Raw genomic sequence first — 25,779 nt, 5'->3', positions numbered from 1 at the left:
TTAATTTATTTTCTTCATTTTGTTGTGGGTATGTCAGAGAGTTGAAATTATTTGTAAAAAATCTATTCAAGTATCTAGAAAATTGACCGAGACTACGAAAATGGCAGGATCTGAACAGAAACCAAAGATTATGGCCTGTGACTTTGAGATCAATGGCAACCTGCAAAAGGAGGCCTTCGAGCTGTTTGCCGTCGCTCAGGCCAAGCTCTTGGGGCTACGTGGCTACATCATGCAGGTGACCGAAGAAAAGTACAAGGGCCAGCTGCAGGGCGAGGGCAAGGTGATCGAGGCGTTCGAAAACCTTATCAAGAGTGCCGCCGAATATGTGGCAGCCATTAAGGAGTTCATCGTGAAGAACTTGAAAATAATCGAAGAGTACACCTATGAAGCATTCGAGATCAAGAGGAAAACTTAAGAAAGTGTCTGGGTTATTATCTAATACATACATATACATAGTACATATATTTTGATTAAATTTGAGTGCCCAATGTAAATATGCCCTGTCACTTTCTGTAACCTATGTAGGTCATTCCAAACAAAGAAATAGTGACCTGATAAGATATGACAAAAGTATGTGTATTATGGAAGTCTTGGTCAGAATCTATTCTTCTAGTCCATTCTCCAGAATCACCGAACTAGATACGACGTTCACGGCGCAGCTCCAGTTGCAAAAAATCAAGTTAAATATTTTGTTAGTACATTTTGTGAAGATCTCATTACGAATGTACAGCTAGTGGTGCAGGTAAATATTTGTTCGAAACATTCTTATGTACATACATACATACATACATATACAAGTATGCAATATCTGTACATACAAACCCATACGCGAAAAAGCCGCAAAAATTAAAGGAAATTAACTGAGGCACGACAGCGGGCTAGCGGGCCAGCAGCGACCACTGTGTGGCACCATCAGCAGCTAATCAGTCGGCTAAGTGCGACAGCGCCGACGCCGAAGCCGACGTTGACGACGACGCAAACGGCGGGCAATGATTGCGGTCGCGGCGAATAAGTTGTTGTAATTGCAACGCAGTGGCAACGCCGACGAAGCGAAAAGAGCAGACGCAACAGTGCTGATAGCTTTTAACTTGGGCTAGTGTTGAGCAAGCTTTATAGCTAATTCTCTTCAGTTTACAGCAGTTTTCTTAAATTGACTAAGGCATTGCATAAGACAATATCATAATGTGTATAATTTATTAATTTTGTTGCTGTTACTAACATAACTTAATATTTTGAATTAGCAGAAAATGCATAATTTTTTATCACAGCTATATGAAAATATTTATACCATAAAAAATTAAATTGTATACTCTCATATGCTCGCTGCTGGCTTGAAAACGGCCAAAGCAATCAGAGCTGTTGGTTGACTTCAGCGATTGGCGCAGTCGCAATCGAATTGGAGGAGTCGTCGTCGTTGCCGTTGTTGCCGTTTCCATCGCCATCGCAATCGCTGTCGCCTTCGCCGTCGCCGAAGCCGTTGTCAGTCAGTTTGCTTTGAACTCTCGTACGTGAAAGTCGTCTCTGCGCTCGCAGCTCAGAGAAAAAAGCTTTGCCAAAACAATTTTGAAAGCGCAGGCGTGCAACGGTTTTTTCCTCTTTCTATACACGATTTGTTTTTGTTATCGTTTGATGATGTTTTTTTTCTTCTCGTGTATTAATGTTGTGGAAAGCATATGAATATTGTGCATATTTTAAAGAGTTGTTTCGCGTTCCATATCGATTTTCTTTTTTTTTTTTTAAATTTTTTATTTGTTGTGTGTTTTGTTTATTTTTTTCCACTCGCAATTTTATGATCTGTGCAATTTTGCTGAAAATTACTGAAAATATGCAGCAACATTAATAACAACAGCCGAGACAACAAAAGTCAACAACAGCAATTACGAGTGCTTGGCGTACCAGCCCATTACGACCAGAGGAAGTGGTAAGCAAATATGCATTGCATTTATGTGCTTTATTATTATTATTTTGTATGTTGCCTTCTATTCATAAGAAGCTAATAATAATGAATAATAGCGAAAGAGCGAAAAGACCAAATCTAGCTGATAATCTGACTGGCTGCCCATCCCAGCTGGCATACAAGCGAGCACGGATACAGATGCAGATGCAGATGCAGATACAGATACAGATGCAGATGCAGATGCAGATAAATTTGCACAGATACAAACAAGCTAGACATAACCTCATTAAAGTTGTCGCCGTTGTTGTCCTCATTTTATCCGGCTGCCACTGAGCCCAGCTCCATCATGGAGTTGCTGCCGCAGCCGCTGTCGACGTCGACGGCGCAGTCGGAGCCGTCTTCGATTATTGAGCCGTTTGACTTTTTCTCAACAGCGACGAACCTGTTACCAAAGTAGCAAAAAAAAAGAGTATAAAAGAAAACAGAAATAAATATAAATATGTATATACTATATATATATTGTACATATATACATATATAATAAAAATAAAATAAAATATAAAGAAAAAAAAAGATCGTCTTGCTGCCTGTGGCTGCCTCTAGAAATCTGTATGCGAGACAATCTTAAAGCTCTTTTTCTGTCGATACACTTCAATTAGATCAGGGTAGCAAAACATGTTCATTCAGGCTTTGCGGGTTTACGCATGAATGGACCAGTTCAGCTGTCAGCTGTAGCTGAACCTCGCACAGATTCAGCTCAAATACAATAAACCTAATGGAATATTGATTACATTAGCTAATTTCTTAAATGATCCTTAAGCAACAATTGCTAATTTTATAAAATTTATTTATTATTTATCAATTTATTTTTATTTTCTGCCACTTGAATATATCCATATGAATTTCTCTACATTTTATATAATTTCAAGAGTTTATATCCATTTCGCCCCTATTTACATATCTCAAAAATATTTGTTTATCAATTTCTCTCTCTTTTATCCATACGAATTTCTCTCTATTTGACATTTAAAAATTGTTGTTTATATTAATGTTTGTCTATTTTGCATTTGGTATATAAATGCATTACATTTAAATATAAATATGATGAAATTAATATAGATTTCAGGCATTTACAGTTACATACATCTATCTATAGAGCATGCCCAATTCGTTCTTATTCATTTTAATTTTACTTAACTTGTTGATTGTTGTATTTGTTATTTCTGTTGCCATGTTGCCATGAACTTGCTTTTTGGCCAAATGCCTGGGTTGGCCAAAAAGGCTAAAAAATGAGAAAAAAAAAAACAGTTTAGCACTCGCGGCACGCCGTGTTTCGGAGCAATTTTCGTTTGGATTCGCTCGCCTCAATTTGTTGCCGACTGACTCTCTCTCCCCCTCCCACCCCCCTCCTTTTGCTATGCGCACGGTTAACCCTCAGAGAACATGAAAATTATTACATTACCGTTCCGCATCATCATAATTGGCGCACGCTTGAAATCTACTTTAGCCACAGCTTCAATTTGCCACACGTTTTGTTTAGCCCACCTTAGCCCCTTTGCCACGCCCCCCTCCGGCCGTCTCTAAGCGTCGTCAGCGTCATCATCCAAAAGGAATTGAAAGTGCGCGCGCATGCGCAATTAAGGCCAAGTGCGCAAAAAACAAAACAAAGCCAAAACTCAACTAAATAAAATAAAATAAAATAATATAAAATAAAAGCAAGAAATTGAGAGCCCACAACAACAACAACACAACACAACACAAATTGTATAAAAGTCAACAACAACAAAGGCTACAAAAGCTTCCAGCTCGAAGGCTGAAGTGGAGCGAGTGCCGCAAAAATTCACTTTTTATATTTTTGGGGGCACAGAGAACGCGACTCCAGCGCAGTCTCGTTATGAGCCACAACATGTCTAGAGCTGCACACACACACACACACACACACACACACACACATGCACACACAGAGTGAGGTGTGTTGATGGTGAAAATCAACATACAGGTTATACAGATTTATGATCACTTTCTGATACTGTTCGCTGAGTGCGTCCGTTCATCAGGCGCCCCAACTGTCCCCCCTATCGCCCCCTTCCATCTCGTCTATCGTTGCTCGCACAAATGTAGGTGAGCCTCGGCCACAGACTCTACTTCTACCTGTACACGGCTGGAAACACATTAGCGCCAAGAAGAAGATGTGCGCGCCCGGCCAGCCGCAGATCGAGGTCAGCCAAGCTAGCCGAGCCAAAAAGATCTTGGTGAAAAGGCAATTTGAATGTCACGGCGATTATTCTACATTATTTCCAGTTTGGCATTTATTATAAATTATTTGTCATTTCATCCAGCAAATGGCAAAGCTATACGCCAGCCAGCCAGCTAGATTGCCAGGGTCTTAAGGTTTCTATTATTTCGCGCATTTGTCTATTCGAAAATCGGAAAGTACCAAGCTGAAGCAGGGAATGATTTGTTCAATTCATAGTTCATGAATTTACCTATTAGATTATATGTATATGACTTATAGGAAGGAGTTTACTTTTGCAAATATGCAACTAATAGTCAGAAGGGGGCGTGGCGAATGACGCAGGGTCTATTCTTCTGCTGTACATCTATACTTTTGGTATATCTCAAATATATTTTCCTTATTTTACTTGATTTCAATAGCACGTATCATATGCATAATATCGATAGTACTCGATAGTTTTTTGCTTTTTAAGCTCAACATGGAGATATGACATTGACCATTTCAGCTCATTTGGATACATGCTCGCTTTTTTAGATATTCTCCCCGTATCTCCTAACTTGAATAACTCAATTCATGGCTGTAAAGCCGAAACATTAAAGAAATCGAGTCATAAATTCTCAGATTTTCTGTTAGTATGATTTCAGAATGTTCCACGGGTCGTATTTCTTGCTCTAAAGATACTGATTGATTCTTGAGCTACTCTAAACTCTTACAGCTTCAGTAGCGCTATGCAGTTTCAGTCTACTGTTCCAGCTTTATTTCCAACTTTATTTAGAGTCAAGATAGCTATTGATTTCTTAGCTGTAGCTCCACCTTTAGCTTCAACTTCAGATTCAGCTCCTGTTTCAGTTTCATCACCAGCTACAGCTCCAGTTACATCTCCAGTTTGAGCACTAGCTCGAGCTGCAGCATTATCTAAGTCGAAATTGAGCTTCAGCTGCATCATAAACTTTAATTTTCAGCTTCTGTTCCAGCTCCAGTGGTCGCTTTAGCTACGGTTCCAGCTTCATTTCAATTAAATATTATAGCAATTGATGATTTCGCCTCCAGTGATGCTTTCAGCTCCAGTTTCGACCTCAACTCCAGCTGATAGCCAGATCCAGCTATAGCTCTAGCTCCAGCGCATCAGCTTGCTGGCCTTAGCTTCAGCTCCCATTCCACTTCGAGTTCCATTTCCAGTTCCAGTTCCAGTTCCAGTTCCAGTTTCAGTTATAGTTCTATGTTCAGATCCAGCTTCAGCTGCAACTTATTTTCAATTAAAAAGAGCTCCCCTTTCATTTCCAGTTCCAGCTTCAGCTACAGTTCCAGCTCCAGCTCCAGTTCCAGCTTCATTTCAACTAAAGATAGCAGCAATTGATGATTCCGCTTCCAATGTTGCTTTTAGCTCCATTCCGGGTTCCAGCTGATGTAAGCATCAGCTCCACTCTAGTTCTTAGCTTCCAGTTCCAGCTTCGACTTCAACTCCAGCTGAAAGTCGGATCCAGCTATACCTCTAGTTCCAGCTAGAGCTCTAGCCCCAGTTTCAGCTGCTGGACTTACCTCCAGCTCCTTTTCCGCCTTTAGATCCTCTTTCAGTTCCAGTTCGAGCTCCTCTGCCAGCTTCAATTCAGTTGATGATTCCGCTTCCAATGTTGCTTTTAGCTCCATTTTGGGTTCCAGCTCTTACATCTTACTCCGCTCTAGTTTTTAACTCCAGTACCAGCTTCAACTTCAACTCCAGCTGAAAGTCGGATCCAGCTATAGCTCTAGCACCAGCTTCAGTGGCTGGTCTTAGCTCCAGCTCTCATTCCGCCTTGAGCTTCACTTCCACTTCCAGCTCCAGTTTCAGTTCCAGTTCCAGCTATATTTCCAGGCATTTCATCCCATAATTTCAGCAGCCGCTTGCAATAATTGTAAATTGCATGGAGCGCGCTTTGGTCACGGTTCGATTGGCGCGTTGGCTCCAGCTTGACTGGACTTGAGACTTCCTTGCCTGTGCTTCCCATGCCAAGAGCAACAACAACAACAACTTTATATACATTTTGTTGTCTAGCAACAAATTGAATGCTTAAATGTCGCTTGGCACACAGAACAAAGAGCGCTGAATGTTCGTCAGCATCAGCCGAAAAACTCTCACGGCGACGGCAGCAACAGGGCAACAGACGTGCTCTGGCCATACCCTGTACGCGCTGCACACGGGCTGTGATGACTGCCAAGGCGAAGTGAATGAGCTGTGGAGCCAAGCTGCTGCAGTTTATCAATATCAACTTGAATTTGTGGCTTTTTACAGGGTATCTGGTGTGTGGAGCACTTGTTGCTCTTCTTTGCTGCTTCTTCTGCATCTTCGTGTTGTTGTCTTTGTTATTTATATAATATTTTGCTGCTGATGTTGGCATAAACTTGGCTCTTAGCCTGACTTAATGCAAACAAACGCCAGCAGCAGCAGCAGCAGCAGGAGCAGCAGGGGCAGCAGCAGCAATAACAATAATAATAAGCCTTGGGCCACACAGCAGCAGCGCAGCAGCGCAGCAGCGCATCAGCCGCTGGAAAGTGAACGGGAATTGGATGGGAAATGGGAATATCTACATATGTGTGTGCGTGCGTGTGTGCGTGTGTGTGTAAGCCACAATGGCAACATCTATGAGCATTGGCCAAGCATATTTCCGATTGTTTATTTATTCTTTGGCAAAGACAACGGCCAATGTCTATATGCGCCGCGCGATTTCGGGCGAATGCGACGCGCCAGATAAACAAAACTGAGCGTGACTAATGGCTGGCCAAGCCCCAAGAGCAAGTCGATGGCAGCAGCAGGCAGCGGCAGGCAGCAGCAGAGGCAGCGGCAACAACGTGGGAAAGCTAGCACTCGCCCACGTTATAAAGTAGTCTCTGATCTTTGGCTAGGATTTGTTTGCAGCTGGCGATCGGCAGCGGGGCACAAGGGGAGCAGCGGGGCAATGGGCAGTGAAAGCGTTTGTTGCATGTGCCACGGCTGCCTGCTCCGCATTCGTAATTGTTGCTCTTGTGCCGATTCAAGCGTTGGTCATTTAATTGCCCCACAGTCGCCCGGATATTGAGCTGATATTATTACCCTATCTCTCTCTCTCTCGCTCGCTTGTTGCTGGCCTTTCGCATCTGTTAATTAGTCTTGCAATTGACCGAAACTGGATTTGCATATGCCTGGCAACTGTCATATAGCTGTCATTGCCATCATCATTAGCAGCAGCAACAACAATTACAACAACTACAACAACAACTACTACTGCTATAGGTAATGCCGACTTCCTGCGCTCTTAGACACTCGTACCAAAATCAGTCAAAAGCATAAATTTCAGCTCATTTGCGTTAAGCAGTCGCTGCGATCTGCTGTCATGGGCAAGAATTTGGGCTCATTACGCCAACGCGTTTGCGACAATTTAAGGTCAATAGTTTTCCACAATAGTATTACAGAGAGAAAAAAAAAATAACCACGACATACATACATATTTATAAAAAAGAGTTTATTTATATATAGATATACATTTGTATTATAAATAAAACCCATTGAGGCATTAAACTGGCCTACATGCCTACGTGCCTTGCACTATATATAGGCATTCTATTGTGCTTCACATCGACAGCTATACCCTGTACTGATCGCGATGAGTTTTCGTTTTCGTGAAGTTATCGATAACGCATTATCGATAAGCATGTATTAATAAGCTTAAGCAAGAACATTTTCTATAGTATAGTTACTATTTTCAACAATATCAAACCTGGTCTTGATATCGATAGCGATATAGTGCATATCGATTGGTTGTTATCGTATGCAGGCAGCTTATATTGATCTAGTTGGCGGCTTAGTAGCACTAATAGCAGCTCAAAGTTATGTAGAAGATATGAGGTACACAAAATATGCTTTTACAAATATATCGATAAATATGTTTCTTTTAGAAATATCGATATATTAGGTAAAATATTTATTTTTGTTGCTTTGTATATAGTTTTAGCATTAAAGTCAATATATACACAGTTTGCCATCATTTACTACTGCTGTTATCGATAATTGATAACGATAAACAGGTTATTTAGATGATAATATGCCGTAAAATGCATAGAGAAAAAATAGATTTGTCTTTCAAATAAATTCTAGGGTATCTGCTAGTTGCGCCGATGCCACTGAGAAGCGCTCACTTGTTATACGTTTTTGCCAAACTTCAACATTTTCGGTGATTGTTGCCCGCATCAATTTGGGCCACTTGATTGTTTCGGGCTTTGCCCATATGGAAATAAAAGCAAACAAAAGCTATTGCCAACAGTTATGCACAGATAGCCAGATAGACCCAACATGGGGCTCCAGCTGGCCAGTGGGTGTACTTGTAGTGCTTCGAAAGCACAGAGCACAGAGCACAGAGCGCTGAGCACTCAGAGTAGACAACAATGAAACAAAAGCAGCAACAGTTAAACAGCAGTGGGCTATAGCCATTCAATGAAGCCCTGTTATGTTGGCCAGCCTCATGAGCTTCTGCATGATCGTATCCATTCAAATGTAGCACCATTTCCAATTCTAAATGCTCCGCAAGCTGAGAGCGAATCATTAATAAAGATAATCAATCTAAGCGGAAATAAGAAGGAAGTACGTTACAATCTATCATAGCCAACAGTCAAAGACTCTGGCAATCAATGCCATTTTGAGTATTACAAGAAACCCACTGAACCCACTGAAGAACATAGATTATCATTTATGTTATTTTATTGAAAAATATTTAAATATACATTGTAGATATATATTTTATATTATATGAAAATGTATAAATATATATTGTATTTAAGTTTTATGCCAGATCTAGTCAAAAACAATGCATTTATTTATTTATTGTTACAAAGAATTAAATCTAAATCACAATTTTTAAGCCAGAGCGACAAAGGCCTTCAGGCAAAATATACGTATATTTCTTAAAGATGTCTTGGTCGAATCTATCTGAAAGGCCGTTGGCAATATATTTTCTAATAAAAATGATATATGAAAATATTTATTATTATATTTATATTGGTGAAATGAAAAGAAATAGAAAATCTATATTTTATCTGAAAAAAATGAATTTTTAAAAATCTTTACAAGAGATTTACTTAAGAAGCTGAAACTTATTAAAAGATAAAAAAAAGTTTTGATAAATATTATACATATGCATAAAAATGTCTTAATAAAAATATATTTATCGATTTATTATATTTGATAGCATTATTAATGCAGATAGCAGAGTACTGATAGATATGCTCTATTTATAATGAAGAACAGATTACAAATTTCGTTTAAATTAAGAAATCAGAACGAAAATAGATATCTTTAAGCTACACAGATACAAACTCTAATTGATTGGATCTCTAATCGTTTAAATTAAAATACAAATTCCTCCCAAGTATATCCCGATTAGCACAAAGTCCAGCAAAAGTTAGGGTATATCATATTCAATCAATTTTGGTTAGCTAGAAACTGAGCTTTAATATATTGCGGAAGCGCTTAAATAGTTTAGCTTGTTCACTCGCTGTTCTTGGTGCGCACGCTGAGATCAGCTAAACTAATTGAACGCATTAAAAGTGATATTTAACGGTAATTTCAACGATTAGCTGCACCGGGTAAAAGGTCGTCGATGATGACATTGACTGACATTCGCCCAGTTTCCAGTTTCCAGTTGCCAATTGGAAATGTCAATGTCTGGCTGGCTGGCTGTCTGGCTGGCCCACTCCCATTCGAGAGATCGAAGCCAGCGCGAGCCCCAACTGCCCCCGCCGCAGCTCTGAGCCAGCCAAGGTCATTGCTGCCGTGATGCTGTTGGGCCACTTGCGGCTGTCACTGGAACTGTCCACACCCATCACAGATATGTGCATGTATGTGTGTGTGCATGTGTTGGCTGCTTTTCACCATGGCTTTATTTATGCCCATGCATTAATGTCAATCGGCTGGGCGGTCTCGAATTCCGTTTACAGCTGGAGGAATGCGGAGGCAAGTGGCGCAACGACTGCATTTAAGCTCATAAGCAGCCTCAATTGATGTGTGTGGCAGATGAGCTTGCCAAATGCCAACAGGGCAACAGGCCAATGGGGCTAGGGGGCAGCGGGGGCAGTGAGGGGCAGGGTTGAACATGTGGCAACGAGATGCATACAAAATGAATTTATATTTGTATAAATAAATTAGGCAAGCTGCTGCCACTGTTAATGGCCAACAAAATTGTCAACATTAACGTAATCATAAGCGTATCATTGTGACGTCACACACACACACACAGAGAGAGAGACGGAAACTTCTTTGTTGACCTTTTGCAATCATCGATTGATGCAAAACGAAAGTCAAATTTTATTAACGGATTTCCAAATCGAAACAAAGCAACGAAACGAAACGAAACTGAAACCGAAACCGAAACCTGAAATTGAAATGCATTTTGATTGCGTCTAAATGAAAAAGAAAATCAAAGCAGAAGAAAAAAAAAAAACATGTAAAAACTAGAGAGCGATAAATAAATAATTTAAAAGAAAAGTTTAGCTAAAGTTGATCTTGTTGTTGTTGTTGTTGTTGTTGTTGCTGCAGTTATTTCATTAATTGTGGTTTCTGCTTTCGTCACGCTTACACAATGCTAGCTTAGTATATACCCTATACTCATTGAATTGGACTAGCAGTGGCTAGTATCTTGGATGAATGCAAATCAATGCGGTAGACATAGATATATAGATAGGTGGATAGATAGATAGATAGATAGATAGATATATAGATAGGAGGATAGATAGATAGATAGATCGATGGATGGATAGATATATAGATAGGTGGATAGATAGATAGATAGATAGATAGATATATAGATAGGAGGATAGATAGATAGATAGATAGACAGATAGATAGATAGATAGACAGATGGATAGATAGATAGATAGATAGATAGATAGATAGATAGATAGATAGATAGACAGATGGATAGATAGATAGATAGGTGAATGGATAGATATATGTATATGTAGATAGATGGATATATATGTACTTGGATAGATAGAAGGATAAATAGATATATAAATAGGAGGATAGATAGATAGATAGATAGATAGATAGATAGATAGATAGATAGATGGATAGATAGATAGAGAGATAGATAGATAGATAGATAGATAGGTAGATAGATAGATGGATGGATAGATATATAAATAGGTGGATAGATAGATAGATAGATAGATAGGTAGATGGATAGATGGATAGATAGATGGTTAGACAGATGGATAAGAATATTATAGATGGAAATATAGATAGATGGATAAGAATATTATAGATGGAAATATAGATAGATAGATAAATAAATAGATCGATGGATAGATAGATATATAGATAGATAAATAGATAGATAGAGAGATAGATAGAGAGATAGATAAATAGATAGATAGATGGATAGATAGTTGAATAGATGGATAGATAGATAGATAGATAGATAGACAGATAGATAGATGGATGGATAGATGGATGATTAGATAGATAGATGAATAAGTAGATAGATATATAGATAGATGGATAAATAGATTATAGATGGGAAAATAGATAGATGGATAGATATGTATGTACATATACAAATGTATGAAATGTATGAAAGCAAATTCTAATATCGGATTTTCCCATGTCAGCTTTTTTAGCAATTTTTTTCACACAGTCACGAATAAAAATATGATTTGATTGTTCCTTTAAACATAAATTTACATATATTCTCAAACTAATATTTTTCTTTCTCACACAATAAAAGTTGCTTAAATTGAGTTCCCTCAAGATATTCTCAATACTATGATTGATTTCATTGATACTTTGTTAACTATATTAAAGAAGCAATTATATACACAATAATATTAAGATCTATATATGGATTAGAGCTGAGCCGATTTATTTTGTCTTTCCAAAATCGATATATGTATGTATATCGATAACATTACTTTGAGCACTGCACAGACTCTACCCAATTAGCATTTTCTGCAAATCGAGCTGAGATTAAATTAACTGCATTTCATCTAGTTTACGGCTAACTTTTTAGCTATTTATAGCTACTTTAAATGCGTTTCAACTGTGCATACCCGAGCTGTGAGTTTGAGTAGTATCTGCTCGCGGATCTCTCGAAAGTAAATCGAATTTGTTTTAATAGGTAATTATAAAAAAAAAAAAATTATCTTTAATTATTTTTTAAAATTTACTTTCAAAACGTATATGTATAATATATAAAAAACTATAGGTAGTTTAATTGTATTTTATGGTGCGTTTATTATGCAAGCAACAACAACAACAACAATAATAATAATAATAACAATAACAAGAACTCCAATTCAAAATCGCTGAATTCAATTAAAAATTCACAATCAACAATAAATAACAAACTCTAGCGCTTGGCGGCATTTGCTTTGGCTTGGACTTTGAGATATCAATGCAAAAAAAAAAGTAAAAAATAAATAAATAAATGAGTAAAAAATCTAAAAAACAAAAAAATTAAATGAACAGCGCTGCGCACAGTGGTACAAGTGTAGAAGAAAACATATGTTAAAAAAAAAAAAAAACTATTAAATTTATTTTTATTATTATGCTAAAATATTTTACAAGAGGAAAGTTTAGAAATATCTGAGTTATGGAACATTTTCGGAAGCTCCACAAGTTTTATTTGTACTCCTATAAGGAAAGTATTAAAATAAAATTGCCTATAATAGGATTCTATTAGGTCTTTAGATTTTCATAAATGCCGATCGCTAGAGAAAAACCGCTAAAAAAACTCTGTCAGTTGAAGCTTTGGATATATCTTATGGGCATAGAAATTCAACTTAATAAGGAAAATGCCTGAAGGCCTTTTTCGCTCTGGCTTAACAAATTGTTATTTAGAATTATTTCTTGATAACAGTACATAAATAAATAAATAAATAATAAGGAAAATAATGTAGATTCCATCATTTTTATATACTTTTTAGGTACATTCTAATATCTACAAATGCCTAATGTAATCATAATACTCAATCTAATGATATTATAAAATAAATATTCATTATTGTATCAAGTAGTGAAATGAACGTTTTTTAGATATAATTTCAGATTACAAAAAAAAAAAAAAAAAAAAAAAAGATTATTAAATAAAGTAAATAAATAGCTGTGTGCCTTTTTAAAATAGTTTTAAGCTCTATTATCTATGAGCTCAATTTTACACACATGGAGACTAAATCAAGCTGACACCACAAACATACATATATATTATGTATATATGTCTTTTTATTTACTCTATGTCACATAGCCGCCTTCAAGTATTGTCAAGATGTCACAGCTATCTGAAACCTTTTAGGTACCACCCAGAGATCAAAATCTATATGCATATATACGTATACATACATTTATTTATTTATATACTTGTATTTAGATTTTTCCTTGAATTTATTCACTATGTATGATATTTTGTTACCCAGCAAGTCCGTTATTTTTGTTCGCTTCGATTTCTGTTTATCTTTAATCTAAACATTTCTAGCATTTCACAAACTTTTGCTTGAATCAATTTAAATGGCATTTGTCACACTGTGCGAATGCACGAAAAACGCAAATCAAACGAAGCTAGTTTAATACTCAGTGTGCATAAGGCTCCGACTGCGACTGCGACGACGGCGGCTGTGAGCGTGGGAAAAAGCGATGGGGCAGCTGGCTTGGGACCAGCTCTCCGCTGCCTTGTCCTCTGCCGCTGCCCGTCCTCTGACCACCGACGATGACGTGGTCAGTCGACAGCGACTGCGACTGCGACTGCGACTGCGACTGCGACTGTGACTAACTTTGCCCGTTTCAGCTCCAATGGCCAACGCATTTACTAATGCGCCGCCTGACGCGCAATTCGCACCGGCTGTAGCCCACTGCACTATACCCTGTTGCTGAAGGCATAGAAAAATGTGAGATTCAGTAGATAGAGTTTACCGATAGAGTTTCTAGATTCGAATTGTTTTGAGTGTAGCTGAAAAGAAATGAAATGTGAAATATTATTAAAACTTAAAGTTATATATGAATATTAATAGAAATCTATAAGAGATAATTGTAATAATTTGGATTGCAAGAGCTTAGAACTAGATGTGATGAGATCTTGAAACTTAAGCTTGAACTATTTCATTGGATCAAGCTTAAGTTTCAAGATTCATAATGACCCAGATGCAGAATTAAATGTAGCTGAAAGAAGATGAAATATGAAATATTATCAATAAATCAAACCATATAAGTGTAAAAAGAAGCTACCATATGACATCTATAATTGATTCCATTGGGAAAGGTTTAAGATTCAAACTCTAGCATAAAATTGAAAGTTAGAAAGAAATACAATATGAATATATATGACCTATGATATCACATGTAATATATATTATTATATGCGAATCTATAAGAGATCTTTAAGACTTTTTCATTTAAAGAAGCTGTAAGATGTGTTCTAGTTAAAAAGAAATGTAATATAAATATATATGATCTATGATATCACACCTGCTATATTATATTATGCAAATCTATAAGAGATCTTTGAGACTTTTGCATTTAAAGAAGCTTGGCTGTAAGATGTGTTCTAGTTAAAAAGAGATACAATATGAATATATATGAACTATGATATCACATGTGATATATTAAATATAATATTATGCCAATCTATAAGAGATCTTCGAGACTCATAATTTTTGCCAAAGCAGTGTCAAATATTATAGAAATTTGTGCAAACTCTTTTAGGATCTTTCTTATAGTTTGCATGACTCCCAAACTGTGAGCGCAGCGCACAGTTGCTTCTCAACTGTGGAACTTCCATTCTCCTGTCATATTAGCCATATTTAGTGCGATACGACAATGAGGTCACACCTGAGTGCTTAATGTGGGCGTGGCACACACACACACACACACACACACTCATCCAGCCAATATGCCCATTTCGCACACTATCTTAGCTGAACTGACGGCGACTTCAACTTTTAGGGTCAAAACACCTTTTCGATATCGAATGCAAATGCGAATTTCGGATTGAATGGCAGCCGAACGATGCGGATCTGAGGTGCGCGGCTTATGATTTCTTATTCTATTTGAATGCTGCTCCGACAGACTTGTGCGACTTTCATTGATGGAAACTTTCAAAACAACAACAACAATAACAAAAAAACAGCTAAACAGCTAAAAATCAAGCCAACGGAGAACGAGCCGGCAGGCAAAATTTTGCGAACAGGTTTTTCATAATTCTTGTTGTTGTTGTTGTGTTTTGATTTTTGTTTTTGTTTCTGCTTTGGTTTTGGTCTTTTTACCATTTATTTTTCACAGTTGTGTTTCTTTCTCAGTTGTGTTTTGGGCCAGATACGCAGCTACACTTTGCAGATACTTCAATTCGTTGGCATCGCCATCAAGCTAACAGTTAGCTGCTAATGTGTGTGAGCACACTGCAAGTGTATGTGTGTGTGTGTGTGTGTTTCACAAACCATCAGCAGAAGTACATAAATTACATTGGCAGTTTGACGACGCCGACGTCGACGCCGACTGAAGTTGTCGCCTGATCAGGCGCTTTGTTGCCGGCATTGTTTGAGCCGGGCCTACAAAAGTCTTCTCAGATTTTTATTGGCCCGCTCGGCGGCGTTACGTGTCCACAATGGAGAACGGTCCGGTTTAGTGCGTTTTAGCGAGCACATAACAAAATAGCAAATGCGAAAATAATAAAATAGCAAAAAAAAAAAACTGAAATACAGACAAGACAAGAAAATGGTAGAAACACATCTTGTGAAATATTCATGTCTCTGGCACTCGCACTCGCACTCGCACTCGTACAGGCCCCGTCGACTATCTAGAAATTGCAAAAATTGCAATGCAATTAACTACGGCGCAGCTAAAGACGACGTGGAAAGCATTCCGAGAGCCGCAATCGACACGTATTTCCATTGAATTCAATCGAACCGCTACTCAACGGACGAGCCTCAATGGAGTTTGTTATCCAACTACACACACACACATACACACACATTCATGAAGCGCGCGCTTAACTTGAAGCGCTGTCATACTCGTTCGTGGGCGTGCAGCGAAGAGTATATGGGTTTGATAAGTGTCTATGCCCATTGCAGAGAGTTCTTATCCAAGTGCAGAGAATAGAGTATATTGGCTTTGTGCACTGGGAATTGGAAATAAAAAGTCGTCTATATAGCGATGATCTATCTTAGTTATAGAGTTGTATTTATAGTCCATAATGAAGTTTTCGAGTTGTTCAGGCTGCAACATAGAGTATCTTGTCCGCCTGATAGACTTGTCGAAGCTTCAACGAACAAAATTATTCGACTTTATTCATATTCGTGCGAATAGAAGTATATTAGATTTATCCTAAGAGCCTCCGTACTGATCACATTCGCGCAGAGATTAGTATTATAATAGAATCGTGAACGCGTATTACACAGTCGCCTATGCCCCATTGTAATGCTTGCTCTTGAGCAACACTAGGCTGGGCACTGCCCACATTTTAACAAATTATTCTACAATTTTTTTTGTGTAGGTATTTTTCCATTCACATTGGTTTCTACGGTCGCGTTTCATTTATTTTCACATTTCGACCTGCCCTGAAATCTGTTTCTCACAGAAGCCCTATGGGCTGGGCTTCTCTTGACCTAGTGCAGCAGCAGTCGAAGCTCGCACAGCCATTGAGCAAATTGAGGAAATACGTACTTAATGCAGGGCTGTACTTATTTCTCTATATGTGCATTATGATGAAACGATGTCAAGTCAAGTCAAGCAGAGTTCATCTACGTGAAACGCAGTCAATGCTCGATATATCGAAAGATAACTTGACTGCTATCTAAATAGATTGGCAAAACAGGTCAAAGCGGGAGAGAAAGAGGAGGGAGAGAGGAGGAGAGAAAGAGAACAGGAAATATGAAGATATATACTATATATAGACGTCATCATCATCAGCTTCATGATCATAACCGAATATGGATGCCACTGTCATCTATTTTATAGTTGACACAATTTCACTTGTTATTAAACAGATCTGGATACACATTAGATATTGTTCTAATACTCCCTCAGATAGAGAGATATACAGATAAAGAGAGATACAGATACAGATACAGATACAGATACAGATACAGATACAGATACAGATACAGATACAGATACAGATACAGATACAGATACAGATACAGATACAGATACAGATACAGATACAGATACAGATACAGATACAGATACAGATACAGATACAGATACAGATACAGATACAGATACAGATACAGATACAGATACAGATACAGATACAGATACAGATACAGATACAGATACAGATACAGATACAGATACAGATACAGATACAGATACAGATACAGATACAGATACAGATACAGATACAGATACAGATACAGATACAGATACAGATACAGATACAGATACAGATACAGATACAGATACAGATACAGATACAGATACAGATACAGATACAGATACAGATACAGATACAGATACAGATACAGATACAGATACAGATACAGATACAGATACAGATACAGTACAGATACAGATACAGATACAGATACAGATACAGATACAGATACAGATACAGATACAGATACAGATACAGATACAGATACAGATACAGATACAGATACAGATACAGATACAGATACAGATACAGATACAGATACAGATACAGATACAGATACAGATACAGATACAATACAGATACAGATACAGATACAGATACAGATACAGATACAGATACAGATACAGATACAGATACAGATACAGATACAGATACAGATACAGATACAGATACAGATACAGATACAGATACAGATACGATACAGATACAGATACAGATACAGATACAGATACAGATTAACAGATACAAGATACAGATACAGATACAGATACAGTAACAGATACAGATACAGATACAGATACAGATACAGATACATATCAGATACAGATACAGATACAGATACAGATACAGATACAGATACAGATACAGATACAGATACAGATACAGATACAGATACAGATACAGATACAGATACAGAATATCTGAATGCTTACTGTTAATTTCCAATCGTTGCTTCTATAACTAATTAATTGGCTCAGACCGTTACATAAAAGCCACAACTTGAATCTGGTTAAAATCATAAATCACAGAAAAACAGAAAACTCAATAGATTCTTCGAGATGTGCGTGGAAGCGCTAAAGCAAAGTTATCTGGAAATTTAATAATAAGCGTCAATGGGAAGCCGTTAGCAGGAATTCTTTACTGTTGGCCAATGGTGTTGATTGGCATTAAGTAAACTTAAGGCCATAACAGAACCTGCCCTAACTGACACAGATTTATATTCCATTGTATACTGCTAGCCCACTTGAAGGGTATTATGAGTATTGTGATGGAGCTGAATGGCTTTTATCATCTATGGAATACATAATGCCTATTATTAAAAATTCATATAAACTATATACGGTTCTTAATGGATTATTAGAAATTTGCGAATTCTAGTAGTATTATTGCTGTATTCCAGGTCATTTATGGATCATCAATGCTACATTATATAACTAGATACATGCATGCATATTTATTTTCCAAGTTCTTGGGTTTCTAGACAGAAGATGCTGTAAGAATAAGCGTGGATAACAAATTATAGAACTTTCTTGATTATTATCTATATAAATTCATAAAATATTTCTATTCAAGATAAGCTACATCTATAAGGAGGGTATTTAATAGTCGTTGACTGTTTCACACACCCAACTAACCTTGGTTGAAATTCTAAATACTTTTATGGCCTCAAGGTGCCATGGCCTGTCTGTCTGTCTGTCTGTCTGTCGATCTGTCGGCCTGCCAGCACCTGTTGCCAAATGTTGTCGCATGGCAAAACTTGTTGTGAGCCGAGGTGGCGACACTGGACGCTGGAGAGTGGCCAAAAGGAGACCACAGCGTGGACACTGGAACGATAAAGTTGCGTTGCCCATGCCAGAGAGAGAAATAGTTGGCGCTATATTTACATAGTTGTAGGAATATATGGGTCGACGGGTCTTGGGAACGAAACGTAAACGTAAACGAGAAAGTGCGTATGTTTAGCACAGAAAGAGTTGGAGCAGTGTGTGCGTGCGTGTGTGTGTGTGTGTGCCCATGTGTGTGTGGCACTGGACAATAAAAATGCATATTTAAAAAGCGGTATACGCCGTTAGCAGCAGCAACCTGAATGCCTCGTGGAAGCAGAGCTCGGTGCGAGCTGCCTCGGGCAGAGGATCATGCTAGAAGCTTGTAGACCACACAGACACACACAGACACACACACACAGTCACATGCGGAATACAGCGCAGCTAAGCAATAAATCAGACTAAAGAATATATACATATGCCATAATACGAAATATATTCGCTTGATGGGAGTCTCCGACTTGGAAATACCCACAGGAATAGATAACTTCATATAGCATTTGCTATACTCACTGTATTGCACGGATGTTCTCAGCAGATGATTCTGACTGTGGGATACCGGAACAAAAGGGAACTCATATCACAATTGAGTAAACTTTAATTTAAAGAATAATATTCCGAAAATTGGATAAGTTTTAAGTACGAACATGATCGAGCTGCATGCCCTAGTTGCCAGTGCTTCATTCTTAAGTTACTTTTAATTTCACATTAATTATAATATACAGTAAATGAGCGATGATAAAATGATAATAATAAAACTAGATACGAAATTTGGGCACTCTAGCTCTGCAGATCCAAAGAATATCATTTAATAATTGTCGTTCGAAATGGTTGAAATTATTGACTGTTTGAAACACGCTTGATCTGCTATTGTAGCGATATACATCATTAAGCACCCAAAGGCGCTCAGATCGATGCGCATATACATACATATATGTATGTATAACCAAACGAACCAGAGTCTGATCACCAGACGATATATAGAAGATCCCACGCCTACTCCTTTCTTTTGCCTAAATAAAATAAAAGTATTATTCAAGTATACAAAAGATATGTTAATAATAATAATTGTAATCGTAATCATGAGAATCACAGAGAAAGGCAATAGCTAAATTCAATTTATGTTCAATTTGCTTGGCAGCAGAAACTCTACTTGATCTTCGAGTTGGCTTTAATACTATATATATGTATGGATATGGGTGGATATTCTAATATATTTATACAATATTTAATTAATAATATTCATATCATAATGACATTATTATCCGCATTTAAAATTGGGTTTTTTATTCTCCACAAAAATCTATTAATCCGCATTATAAGAACTTTGCAAAACTAAGTAAGAAGAAATCGAATTCTCTGGATTATATAAGCCATTGAAATAGAGCTGCATAAAATCTGGCATTTATACAAATTTTCCTGTCTATTCGATCTGGAGATTGAAAAATTAAATAGAATTGTAAAGATATTTGAGTGGCTGAATAAAGCCTTGATTGCGCAGAGAAAGAATCATAGCAAGATTTGCTATAGTTTCTATAAATATTCAGATAGATTTCCTATAGATAAGTACTTCGATTGCTTCACCTAGGATATTACTTTATGTACTTTAGATACATAGCTTATATTATCAGGTCTATGAAACTTTGGCAAATCTGCTGCTGCAGCTCGATCTATTCAAAAATGATCTTGAGGCTTTCGATTCGAGAGATAAATATTCCATGAGCTTAGATTACCTTTCGACTATTCTATTCTATTTATTATATTTGTAAAGTGTCTTCCGGGTATAACGACAGTCACTTAAGTGCCGTTATAGCCGGACTTCACAGTATTCATTCATCTATTCAACTATATCTTATATATACTATATCTTCTATATAAATGAGATATACTTTAAAGATTTCCGCATGCTTTTCCTTGCATGATTGCAGCAGCTGCCCGCTTCGGGATGTCTGGGGCGACGCACATGGCGCTGCCGGCGCATGCCGTCGGCGCTGGTTCGACTGGGTCCGCCCTGAACCTGCCCAGCCTGGGCAAGCGCGGACACAAGCGTTCCGTGTCGCTGGAGACGAATGCGCCGCTGCCGCTGCGCAGCACGCCGAGCCTGAGCAGCATGGGCCAGACGACGCTGGGCTCGCCGCTGCCGCCGCACGGGGCGCTGCACACGGGCACCCTGAAGTCGCGGCAGGAGCAGCGCCGCCTCAGCCAGAAGTTCAGCAGCCACAGCAACCTGGACGACGAGACGCTGAGCGGGCCGCAGATGCGCAGCAAGTTCCAGAACATCCGGCAAATGTTCGAGCTGAGCCGCAGTGGCGTGGCCAGCGCCGGGGAGCTGGGCGACGGCAAGGCCGCGGAGGATGCGCTGCAGTCGCTGCCGGCGATGCTGGGCCAACAGACGCCAACAACGCTGCGCCGCACCACGCCCATCACAGCCGGAAGTCGTCTGGCCATTACCGAGCAGCAGTCGCTGCCGCAGTCGCAGTCGCAGTCGCAGTCTCAGCTGGCGGGCGAGGCCAAAGAACAGGTGAGGCATTTGACATTGTTGTGGCACTGGGTGCGCCCTGGGGCTGGGCCGCAGCTTTTACTGATCGATGATTGCCTTTCGCTCCAGCCAAACGGTGCCGGCAACTTTCTGCGTCCGATTGCCTTCAAGCCGATACCATTCGAGCCGGACTATCGCATTGCCGCCCAACAGCAGCAACATGAGCAGCAGCAGCAGCAGCAGCAACAGCAACAGCAACAGCAGCAGCAGCAGCAGCAGCAGCAGCAGCAGCAGCAGCAACAACAACAATTGCAGGGATCCGCCCAGCAGCAGTCGGTGGCGGGCGAGCGGTACGGCTATGGCTCGACACCCTCCTTGGCACCGCTGCCCTCAACGGCAGCCACCCAGCACAAGTTCGGAAGTAAGTGAACCACCTCTAGCGCATGTCCACAGTTTCTCTAACTGCTGCAACTCTCGCCAGGCACAACGGATCTGCGTCATTTGGCGGCGCGTCGACGCGGCCATCGAGTGGTGCAGCGCAGCAGCAACGAGGATGGACTCGGCCTTGGCCTGGGCCTGGGCCTGGGTCTGAGCCTGGGCCTCGAGTGTCTGTCCGGGCTCGATAGGCCAGATGGCGGCAGCAGGTGCGTAATCCCTGAAGCAGGCCACGCCCCCACAGCCGATTAACCTCTTCATTTTACAGCAAGGGCAACGCCCTGACTGGCGGCAGTGACCTGACGCCCTCGCCGTCGGACTCGGGCATCTCGGAGCTGGAGGCGGCGCTCAAGGACCGCGACTCGGAGCTGTCGTATCTGCGACACGCAATGGAACAGAATGAGAAAGTAATTTTCAAAGTCCAAAAGGTTAAATAGCAAACTGGCCAACCCAACAGCCTGACTAATCCTTGGCGCATCTCGCATCTCGCGTCTCGCGTCTCGTCTCGTTTCTATTCTAGGACAAGGAGGTCTACTGGGAGCACGAGACACAGCGCCTGAAGCTCTTCTACGAGAGCCAGCAGCGCGAGTATCATCTGAAGTTCAAGAAAATGGAGCAGCTCCTCGCCCTGCAGCAGTTCCAGCTGAAGCAGCACAGCCTGCGGCAATCGGAGCAGCTCCAGAAACTGCAGCAGCAACTGGACCTGACGCGCACCAGCAACAAGTGCCTCAAGAACGCCGAGCAGCAGCTGCAGTGCTCCGCCCAGGAGCTCAACCAGCAGCTGAACGAGGCCCACCAGACGATATCGGCGCTGCGCGTCCAGCTGGAGGACAGCGAGTGGAAGGTGTGCGAGCGCAACGGCGAAATAGCTTTACTCAAGACGCAGCTGAAGGAGGCGCATGTAAGTCGAGAGCGAGCGATGCAGAGCGGGGAATGGTAACTCCCACTCTTGTTGGAGTGCCAAGCAGAAGCTGGAGAGGATTGGGCTCTGGGAAAGGTTAACCTTCCTGGAAGGGGTGCAGAAAGGGACGATGCAATTTTACTGCGTATGGTATTCATATATGAAGATGTTGTTTACGAGAGTGCTGCGAATGGACGGACGGACGGATAGCTTAATACAGACAGACGGACGGATGAATGATAGGACGGACAAACAGGCGGACGAAAGAGCGGACGGATGGACTGACAAGCGGACGATAGTCGGATGGAACTATCGACGGACATATGAATGGAATGAATGGACGGGCGGATAGGTGGTAGGATGGATTAATAGTCTGACGAATAAACAGACGGACGGACGGAATGGATGGATGGACTGACAAGCGGACGAACCGATAGTCGGATGGAATAGATAAAATGGAACTTTCGCTGGACAGACGGACATATGAATGAATGGACGGGCGGATAGAGGGTAGCAAGGACTAATACTCAGACAAACAAACAGACGGATGGACGGATGGATGGTTGGATAAACAGATGGACGGACGGACAGACAGATGGAAGGATGTACGGACGGATGAGTGGATAGACAAACGGACAGACAGCTGGAAGGATGGAACTATCAAGAGAGAGATAAACGAATAAACTATAGATTGGTCGAGCAGGTGGATGATACGACGGACAGATGGTCAGTCGGGCGATACGACGAACGGACGGATGGACTGATGGGCGGACGTGAGACGGTTGGAGCAATGTCAGAACATACCAATGGAGAGACAGACAAATGAACATACATATGGTAGGACTTACGAATGGGCAGACGGTCAGATGGACGAACGGATAGACAAGCCGGCGAATGGATATACGTGGATAGGCGGAAGAAAGGACCTGCCTGCCCTAGGACTGGACGGACATGACAACATTCGTTCCGCAGTCCCGTTCTAGTCCTGATCAAGGAAATATGTATATGTCCATATATGTATATGCTTATATATTTTTGCTACACCTCATAAAGCTAGTATCGACTTGACTTTGGATTCGTGCTTGAACCTAAAGACGGGGAGCTAGTACGGCCCATAGGCAGAGCTACCAAATTAAAAATGGCTTTGAGCTGAGGCCTAAATAACTGTCGGAGCTCAATTAAGAAGTAACCAAATTATGACACTTTCAAAAAAACGCTCAAAACTCAATCAAGTTTGGGTTAGGTCAGTCAGCAGGTGGGGGGAGGGGGGGGGGGGGGGGCGCAATGGAAGTCAGAGAGAACCACCAGAGTCTAGGTCAACGAAACGATTAGCTTGGAGAACAGGTTTTGCCAGCTCAATGGAGTTGTAGTTAATAACTAATATTAAATTATGCTAATGCCTGAGTCAATGAGCCGTAATAAATGCCTCTTGAAAGGCGGAAAGAGTCGAAGTGAAGCGGATATTCAATAGGTTTTATTAATCATCGTTTACTATGCTTCCCAGCTTGAAATCAATATGAAGGATCATACAATTCTCAGCCTGAGACACAACAACAACAACAACAACAATAATAATAATAATAATAACAACAACAACAACAACTGTCAGACAACCACATGCCAAAGTCAACCAAAGCAACAGGCGAAGGAAGCGCAACAGCAAAAGGATCCGGAGCAGGAGCAGGAGCAGCTGCAGCAGCTGCAGCAGCTGAACAAGATCATCGCCCTGAAGGATCAGGTGATTGGTGCGCTCACCAACGAGCTGGCCAAGCTGCGCAAGGAACTCTCCGACCTGGCCATTGCGCACGAGTACGGCGAGGAGCCGTGCGGCCGCTACACGCGCCTCAAGCAGCAGCTGGACAACCTGAACGAGATCTGCCAGAAGACGCACAAGTATACGAGGCAGGCGGCGGCCGGGCCCATGCAGCTGGACGCCATCATGGAGCGACTGCAGCTGGATCAGGGCCAGCCGGCGCAGCTGGCGCTCGACACACTGATCGAGGAGTCGACCACCTATGCCGAGGACATTGCCAAGCTGCGGCAGAAGCTCGACGATTTTCGCATCAATCTCGAGCTGGAGAAGCGTCAATGGTGCGCTGAGAAGGACAAGGTGCTCGGCTACCAGAAGCAGCTGCAGGCCCACTACATTCACATGTACCAGAAGCTGCGCTGCCTGGACAATGCGGCCACAAATGCAGCAGCACCATCAGCAGCAGCAGCAGCAGCAGCAACGCCCCCTCCGCCTCCTGGCGAGGTGAGCAACCAGGTCTAATGGCCACTGCTGTCGCTGTCGTCGCTCGGTGCTGAGCCCAAACACTGCTGATGAAACAAGTTCATTTGTTTTGTCACTCCCAGTGGCAATTAGTTACGACAATACCTAAACAGATGCTTCCGAACGATTCGCACTCCAGACGTGACTCGTCCACAGAGCTGGCTCCGTCTCCTGCTTGAGTCAGCAAAATCGTTTAACTACAACTTCTGCTATCTATAATTATGTATATCTATATATATACACACAGCTTGCCTGTCAACATTTATGCTAGCTCTAGACAGATTCTCCATATATAATATACCACATCAAGAATTTCATAATATTGCAATTGTTTTGAAACAATCTAACTAGTATCAATGTAGTACAGCTCCCTAAAATGCTAAGGCGGCGATATTTTAAATATTTAATTACAATTATTTTTGGTAGATTTTTAAGAAATATACAATACTATGATATAAATAAATAGAGATATCTATGCGTGAACGTCTTTTGTATTTGGATATATACATAGTGAGAGATGAAGTTTATGAGGAAATATTCCAGATATTTTGTTTTTGGGCTTATTGAAAATTTGATAACGGCTTACCTTAACTGAAAGGTGTAGTTCTCTGAAGATATATTTCATATATTCTATAAACATTTTCTTAAATTTCA

At 40.4% G+C, this 25,779-nt stretch overlaps 2 protein-coding genes across 4 annotated transcripts; both read left to right on the top strand.

Moving 5' to 3' along the window:
• The first annotated feature begins 38 nt into the window (after nt 1-38).
• LOC108656777 (acylphosphatase-2) lies at nt 39-1,921 on the top strand. Its single transcript, XM_018109046.3, has 2 exons — nt 39-742; nt 1,832-1,921. The coding sequence occupies exon 1, from the start codon at nt 101-103 to the stop codon at nt 413-415; it is 315 nt and encodes a 104-aa protein (XP_017964535.1). The 5' UTR covers nt 39-100; the 3' UTR covers nt 416-742; nt 1,832-1,921.
• Nucleotides 1,780-25,613, top strand: LOC108657908 (uncharacterized). 3 transcript variants are annotated; one of them, XM_089263825.1, is made up of 7 exons: nt 1,780-1,921; nt 20,970-21,559; nt 21,647-21,938; nt 21,999-22,161; nt 22,221-22,380; nt 22,473-22,853; nt 24,358-25,613. In XM_089263825.1, the coding sequence occupies exons 2-7, from the start codon at nt 20,984-20,986 to the stop codon at nt 25,123-25,125; spliced, it is 2,340 nt and encodes a 779-aa protein (XP_089119951.1). In that variant the 5' UTR covers nt 1,780-1,921; nt 20,970-20,983; the 3' UTR covers nt 25,126-25,613. The 3 variants fall into 3 exon arrangements, with proteins under 3 accessions (XP_089119951.1, XP_089119950.1, XP_030242911.1); XM_089263824.1 differs by having other exon boundaries at nt 1,781-1,921; nt 20,967-21,559; XM_030387051.2 differs by having other exon boundaries at nt 1,781-1,921; nt 20,967-21,559; nt 22,221-22,359; nt 24,358-25,612.
• The last annotated feature ends 166 nt before the right edge of the window (nt 25,614-25,779 follow it).

The sequence above is a fragment of the Drosophila navojoa genome, chromosome X (genome assembly GCF_054131105.1).
Source record: "Drosophila navojoa isolate 15081-1374.11 chromosome X, UAZ_NAV_1.0, whole genome shotgun sequence".
Classification (NCBI taxonomy): Eukaryota; Metazoa; Arthropoda; class Insecta; order Diptera; family Drosophilidae; genus Drosophila; species Drosophila navojoa.
Note: the sequence above shows the minus strand (reverse complement) of the source record. Positions and strands in the feature narration are given on the sequence as shown.